The sequence below is a fragment of the Cucumis sativus genome, chromosome 4 (assembly GCF_000004075.3).
Source record: "Cucumis sativus cultivar 9930 chromosome 4, Cucumber_9930_V3, whole genome shotgun sequence".
Lineage (NCBI taxonomy): Eukaryota > Viridiplantae > Streptophyta > Magnoliopsida > Cucurbitales > Cucurbitaceae > Cucumis > Cucumis sativus.
The window spans coordinates 6,290,545-6,298,783 of NC_026658.2; the positions used below are offsets into that span (position 1 = coordinate 6,290,545).

At 34.2% G+C, this 8,239-nt stretch overlaps 1 protein-coding gene across 1 annotated transcript; it reads left to right on the top strand.

Moving 5' to 3' along the window:
- The first annotated feature begins 1,777 nt into the window (after positions 1 to 1,777).
- LOC101222306 (UDP-glucose 6-dehydrogenase 1) lies at positions 1,778 to 4,404 on the top strand. Its single transcript, XM_004137149.3, has 2 exons — positions 1,778 to 1,930; positions 2,641 to 4,404. Exon 2 carries the CDS (start codon positions 2,677 to 2,679, stop codon positions 4,117 to 4,119), a length of 1,443 nt encoding a protein of 480 aa, XP_004137197.1. The 5' UTR covers positions 1,778 to 1,930; positions 2,641 to 2,676; the 3' UTR covers positions 4,120 to 4,404.
- The last annotated feature ends 3,835 nt before the right edge of the window (positions 4,405 to 8,239 follow it).

Here is an 8,239-nt window from a genome sequence, read left to right on the forward strand (position 1 = left end):
AGAGGAGCATGCCTTAGTCATAAGATGGTTAGGTAAGTTATATCGTATCAAGGCTATCACATTGCTTAATCGTGTTATAATACATAGAAATTCTTTCACTCTTTCTCACATACAAGTTAGTTCACATATTCATCTTGCATCCACTCCTGCCCTTTATAGACTCTCTAGGCATAGGTAAGTAGTATTATTTCCAGTTCTTATTCTTTTATATGTTAATTGTTTATTCTTTTATACCGCCTAATTGAGAACTAGAATCTATAACTAAGATTTGATATCAATTCTATGTGTTTGACTCTAGATCACCCAAAAAAACCTATTGCTTAGCTTATACTTGTGCAAGCAGTAGAAAACTTGTACTCAACGAGGATTCTATAATCATGCGATGAAGAGGTACATAGTGAGTACTTTGCATACAGTGATCATGACTAATGACTTATCACATAGAAACACACTCACAAAGAGGAACAACCAACAAGCATTATTCTAAATATGTGGGTGTGATAATTTAGAAAAATACAAGTTATTGTGGCATTTTAAATAGAATAATGTGACGAAAACATAGAGTAAAAGTGTCAAAACTCATAAGTTATGTTGAAAACCTATAAATACTCGAAATGCTCTATACATAAGTCTTCGTGCCTATTTTACTACGTTTTAAAATCTTCTAACGCATGATGGTAAAAAAGATAAAGAAGCTAGAGAATCACAAGGAAACTCGGGAGAAGACTAGTGGTTGGATTTTGTGCGAACTGTTATTTTCCAATTTGATTCCAACTTAGACTCCGTGTTGTTTGAATGCACAATTAATTCTATGCGATAATCCATTAATCTTGATCACTATATGTGAAACACTCGCTATATACCTCTTTATTGCATAACTACTAAGTCCTCGTTGAGTACAAGTTTTCCTACTACTTACCCAAGTATAAGCAAAGCAATAGGTTTATTTGTGTGATCCAAAGTCAAACTCAAGGAATTGAAATCAAAGTTTTAGTTATAGAGTTTACTTATCAATCAAGCAGTATAAAATGATTAATTAAATAGTATAAAGAATGCTAGGATGGACTTTACATACTTATGTACACCTAGAGAATTTTGTAAGGGGAATTAAAATGATTGGACGATGAAGATGCAAACTAACTTGTATTCAAGAATGAGGTGAAGGAAGGTCTATGCATTATCATATGATTAAGCAATATGAGAGCTTTAACGCAATATAACTTGCTTAACCAACTTATGATTAAGGCGATCTCCTCTCGAAGTCTTTAAACACCACACTAACATAGTCTTGAACAGTATGTAGAGACATACAATGATTAATATTCGAGATCAAATTAAAGGGTTTATAGTATATAGATAAGGATGGATACCTTATCCTGGTAACACTATGAATACAACTCAATTTGTATTTGATACAAACGCAATGATCCAGCGCGTCTGTGTAGGTGACAAATGAGTGACGGTATCATATACAACGAGTACAATCATGTTTAGAAGTATAAATGTTTATTATTGTATTTTAAAAAGAGAAAAAGAAGAAAAGATCGAGAAAGAAGTAATAAAACACAACCATTAAATTGGAAATCCATAATTTAAACCCAAAAATGGGGATTTTTTTTTGCCCCCTTGTGCTGTGAACGTTAGACTTACGTTTGTATCCCACTGGGTGTGGGGCGGCCTACCAAAACGGAAGTTTCAAACGTGTAAGGACTTGACAGCTCCACCGGAACTTGCAAATGCAAATTCCTTTTCCCAATAAAATAAAAAATAAATAAAAAGAAAGAAATTGAATGTACTCGATTGTCTTTTTTCATTTGGTTGAGGGCATTTCTTGTACACCAATTGCGTATTTAAACCCAGCTCCCTTCTTCTTCCATTTCTCATTCTGAATCTCACACCGAAGTTTCAGAAAACCCAATTCCTGTGAGAGGTAACGCTTTCAACTCTCCTCTCCTTCAATTTCCCCTTCCCCATTTCTCTCCTTCTTCTTCATTCCTTCCGATCTGTTTTTATTTCCCTTTTTTAATTCTTGATCTGTCATTTCTTTCCTTTTCTTGCTTCTTAAGCTGCACTTTCACTTTGATTCCTCCCAGATCTGTCTTAATTCTTTTCACTTTACTCTAATTTGTATCTTGACTCCTCTCTTTTTTCTTCTGATCTTTAGATCTCTGGGTCTTTCTCTGCTGTTTTGGATCGATCTGCATGCTTTTGTTTTTTTTTTTAATTCTAATTACAATGCAACGTTAATTCCTTGTTATAGGAAGCTGTGTTAGGATCATGGTTGGTTTTCATGCACTCGCATTTCGTCTTCTTTTTTTAGTCGAGTTACGCTGATTTGGATTTGTTGTCATTAGTTGAGATTGAATTGATATGTCACTTCCGCTTCTCTTCTCTCTAAAAGATATATACACGATTGTGATTCAGATTCTGATTTGATTACATTTTGGGTGATTTTCGTTCCATTCTTTGTTGCACTCTTGTTTAGATAACCATAAGAAAGGAGTAGAATTTGCTAGCGAAGTCCTGTTCTTCAAATCTTCTAGGATCAATGAATTTTCTTCTTCTTCTTTAGAATTGGTGAATTCTCGTTTGTGATGTGTTCTTATTCATAATTATGATTGGAAATCGGTATTTGTCCAGATTATAAATTGAAAAAAGGAAAAAAAAAAGGCAAGAATGGTGAAGATCTGTTGCATTGGTGCTGGATACGTGGGGGGGCCAACAATGGCTGTTATTGCACTGAAGTGCCCATCCATTGAAGTGGCTGTTGTGGATATCTCGGTGTCTCGTATCAACGCCTGGAACAGTGAGCAGCTCCCGATCTACGAGCCAGGTCTCGATGGCGTTGTGAAGGAGTGCCGAGGCAGGAACCTCTTCTTCAGCACTGATGTGGAGAAACATGTCTCTGAGGCTGATATTGTTTTTGTGTCTGTCAACACTCCCACCAAAACTAGGGGTCTCGGAGCTGGTAAAGCTGCAGATCTCACGTACTGGGAGAGCGCTGCTCGTATGATTGCTGATGTATCCAAATCTGATAAGATTGTAGTTGAGAAATCAACTGTCCCTGTGAAAACAGCTGAAGCAATTGAAAAAATCCTTACTCACAACAGCAAAGGAATAAAATTCCAAATTCTCTCAAACCCTGAATTCCTTGCTGAGGGGACTGCGATTAAGGATCTGTTTAACCCGGACCGTGTCCTCATTGGAGGGAGGGAAACCCCAGAGGGTCAGAAGGCCATCAGTACACTAAAGGCTGTTTATGCGCATTGGGTACCCGAAGACCGAATTCTCACTACCAATCTTTGGTCTGCTGAGCTCTCCAAGCTTGCTGCTAATGCTTTCTTGGCTCAGAGAATCTCATCTGTGAATGCTATTTCTGCTCTATGTGAAGCCACTGGTGCAAATGTTTCACAGGTAGCCTATTCCGTAGGCACGGATTCGAGAATTGGACCTAAGTTTCTCAACGCCAGTGTCGGTTTTGGTGGATCTTGCTTCCAGAAGGATATCTTAAATCTGGTGTACATCTGTGAGTGCAATGGCCTTCCAGAGGTAGCTGAGTACTGGAAACAGGTGATCAAGATCAATGATTACCAGAAGAACCGTTTTGTTAACAGGGTTGTTGCCTCTATGTTCAACACGGTTTCAAACAAGAAGATCGCTGTTCTTGGCTTTGCTTTCAAGAAAGATACCGGTGACACAAGGGAGACCCCTGCCATCGATGTGTGCAAGGGACTGTTGGGAGACAAGGCACGGTTGAGCATCTATGATCCCCAAGTGTCTGAGGATCAGATCCAGAGGGACCTCACTCTGAGCAAGTTCGAATGGGACCATCCTACCCATCTTCAGCCAATGAGCCCAACAACCGTTAAGCAAGTGAGCGTGGTGTGGGATGCGTATGAAGCAACAAAGGAAGCTCATGCAGTTTGCATCCTGACCGAGTGGGATGAGTTCAAGACTCTTGACTACCAGAGGATATACGACAACATGCAGAAGCCTGCATTCATCTTTGATGGGCGAAATGTGGTCGATGTGGGCAAGCTGCGTGACATCGGCTTCATCGTGTTCTCGATCGGAAAGCCTCTTGATCCATGGCTGAAGGACATGCCGGCTGTGGCTTAGATATGTGCAGGTTATGGTTCCTCTTGAATGCCTTGTTCGTGTTTGCAAGACAACAAAAGCAGTTGGATTCTTTTACCTTATTTTAAATTTAATGTATTTTTTGTTGGTTTTTGTTTTATTCTCATATCATATCTTTTGTCAGGACTTTTGAAGGTTTGAGACCATATGTTTTGCCTTTACAATTGTCCTCCAACCTATCGTTTACCTTCCCATAAAAGTTTTTGTTAGAAATTTGGTTACATTTTTCTTTGATTTATAAATCCCCACACGTTTACATTCCTTTAACTCTCTCTCTCTATATATATATCCAATAAACCATCATACAGAATGTCTCTTTTCCAGATTTCAAATGCTCCTCTCTTTTCTTTTTCTTGTGCTGGTGAGTGACATCATGTCTTCCAACCAACTGCATGTTTGGAAGTTTAAAATCATTTCTCATGGCTTCGCAATCACGTTAATTTTAAATTTTACTTTAAAATGCATTTTAAATGGGGTCTTTTACGGAAAATAATAAATTCACAAAATATTTAGAACAATTTCAAAATGTCTCGGTTAATTGCCATTCAGCCAATTTTTTAGATGTAGTTATTATTTCTTAATTCATTATCATTTAGATTTGTCTACCCATATCTAAACGACTTTTTTTCAAGAATTTTTAGTACACCATATGTTAGTACATGAATCGTTTAAATTTGGCTAATCAAATTCTACCCATATCTAAACGACTTTTTTTCAAGAATTTTTAGTACACCATATGTTAGTACATGAATCGTTTAAATTTGGCTAATCAAATTCTTTGTTTAGGTTTTGCTATCTTTCGTACACAAATCTTTTATATTTGGAATAATCAAACAACATGTTGATTTTTTTAAAAAAATAGATATTTTGTATTTTATATATGATCTTAAACTAAATAACAATTAAAAAAAATTAAAAAAATTGCAAAACAAAATTGGAGAAAGAGAAAAAGATGATGGAAAGAAAAAAATAAATAAAAACTGCACAAAATGAAGGAAAGAAAAGCCACAAAGAAATGGCAAATTTGGAATATTTAAAAATAATAGTCAGTTTCATGGATTTTTTCAATTTTTTATAGGTCACTAAATATTTTGTCCATTTGTTATATTTATGAAAATTAATTTTTTAAATACTATAAATAAAGAGATTTTTTCTAAAGATATAACAAATCGATAAAATATTTACACCGTATAGAACAATTTCAAAAGCGGGGAAAGCAAATACAAAAAATATTCTAATCAACACAGGATTAATTGGCGCGAGTAATATTGTTCTAAATGATCGTCTATTACAGTCTTACTACAATCTAAATAAATGAATGATTTACGATTATTTAGGTCATGATACATAACTGTGCAGTTCTTTTTAACGATGGAAAAAATGGATCATTTAGGTCATGATACACTGTTGTGTAGTTCTTTTTAGCGATGGAGAAAGGTTTCAAATTTAAACTATCGTGTTGATTATGATCGCTAAAAACTTCAAATCTAACAATCATGTTGATCATACTAAACGATCGTGTTGACTATGGTAAGTAATCGTTTAGATCATGTCAACACGAGCGTGCAGTGGTTCATTTTAAATGATAGAGAAAAAGCTTCAAATTTAAACGATCCTATTGACTATGGTAAATGGAGCAAGTTCCCATTCACATTATCGGTTTTTGTATTTGAATATTAATTTTAAAATGTCAAATTACTATACATATTAAATAATTTTTTTTTTTAAAACAAGACCGCCATGACTTCATAACCACCAAGTTGAGTGTTCAAATTTTGCATTTTGCAACTATTTTCACAAAATAGTTTTTATTCTAAACATCAATAATTTTCTTTTCTCAAATATCAAAATTCTTCCTAAGTTGTCACAAAATAGATTTTATTCCAAACATCAATAATTTTCTTTCATCAAATATCAAATTTCTTTCTAAATCTCAATGATTTTCTTGACAAGGATCACAAAATAGATTTTATTTTAAACATCAATAATTTTCTTTTCCTGAATATCAAATTTCTTTCTAAATTTCAATAATTTTCTTTCCTCAAATGTTTATTCTTTCCAAATTTCAATAATTTTATTTGTCCAAAGATTTCAAATGTCAATTTTATTGAAAATTTTCAATAATGTCATAAAAGAAAGATATATTTTTTTAAAAATAGGAAAAAAAATCCTAACTAAGATAAAACCCTAACTTATTTCCTAGCCGTCATTTGAAAAAATACTGATGAAATACGATACATGTGCATCAGAAATAACATATCCATTCTACTCTAATGGCATCTAAACTAATTTAGAGATTAACATGTAAACTACCATAATTATAACAAATTAGTATTAAAGAAAATACGTACCATTCGAAGCCTCCCAATCCTTGATATCTCCTCACAAACACGAATATGAGACCACCACTAGAGTTAACTCGCTATTCTCTGGACGTAGAATCAGATTGTTGGACCTATAAGGTGAAGAAAATAAGGAGAGCAAGATGGAAATTGCAAGGTGACACTTAGGGTTGAGATTTGGTAGAGAGAAAATAATTTGGTATCATTTTTTGTAAGTTCATAAGTCTTAAAAAATTTGAATGAAGCCCTTTAAATATCCTAATTGCATGTAATTAGCTCACCAAATCTCAACATATCACATTCTACTAACCATTAGTGAAATTTAGTGGACTAGGTGTCTCCATCTTATGTTGCCACTTTTCCCATTAATTGTTAGTGGAATTATCCAACATTTTGTTAGATTTTTCCATCAACTTTAGTCTAGAGGCAATTTGGTCATTTGATCATTCAAGTCAAAGTCAAAGTCAAACTTTGACTTTTTTCCATTTTGTCCATCTTGACTAATATTGATCTCCAAGCATGAATCTGCATTCATTTTTCAAAAATAAAACTCACATTTGAATATAAAGTCGGTCAAAGTTTGACTATTTAAAGTTAAAAATCAACATTTTGACTTTTTACAATTTTGATCATTTCTATCAATTTCGAATTTCCGAACATGAATTGGTATTAATATTTTTAATATTTAAATCACACTTAAACATAAATCTCTATATCAAACTTATAATCGACGGCTATATCACATATATTCGTCGATTTCTCTCTCTTTACCTAATTTGAATAATTCGAATTATTCCAACATATTGTTCTAAGTTAATTTCATATGAGCTAGCAGAAGAACCTAATGGATCTATAGATTAAGGGCTCCAACGATTCGAGGTTAACTGGCTAAACCTTTTTAGACCGAGCTAATCAACATTTGTTAACTAACAGGTCATTCCACTAAAGTTTTGGCTACTATTATTGCATGCATAATGAGTTGCAATTTAATGTCACTTAACCCGTGTATTTACATCCCGAAAGGTGAGTGAGTATGGTAGTACACTAAGAGGTGCCAGCCTTAATTTGTGATTAAAGTATCTAAATCACATCGAAGTAGGAAGCCATCAGCTAGTTTTTATAGTAATAAGAGAATACATTTACCCGCATCATAACTCCATAGTCACTTTGCACCGCCAAGCATCATAGTGTAAATAGTGAGGAAAAGTTTGCATACTGTTCATACAAATCATTGTTCAAATTGTTACCACATGATTTTGCACGTATTATGTTAAAATAGGAGCTAAGGAATAATTCTCTGTGTTCGACCCTGGATTACCCAAGTAAACCTACTATTTCGCTTTCACTTGGGTAAGGAGTAGAAAAACTTGTATTTAATGAGGACTTAGGAATTACGTGATGAAGAGGTACATTGTGAGTATTTCACGAAACTATGATCATGACCTATGACTCATTGCCTACAATGGAAACATGCAATACAGAGAGTTACAATGAGCGCATTACACGCGATGATTTGACTATGTGAAGTCTTGCAGTCGTAGTATATACAATTGAAAGTATTAAGCCCACGCATTAAAATGTACAAATTAGAAGTTCCTGCATGATTTGGAAGTTGTTCCAATTATGAACATGATCATCACTTTATATTGAGATAATAGTGAGACATATTGTTGATCCATTTATAAAGACTCTCACAGCTATAGTGTTTGAGGGTCTTCTAGAAATTCTAGGTCTACGAGTTATGTACATTAGGTGATCTA

Coding starts and splice junctions, on each gene's coding strand:
- LOC101222306 (XM_004137149.3), top strand. CDS start 2,677: ATGGTGAAGATCTGTTGCATTGGTGCTGGATACGTGGGGGGGCCAACA.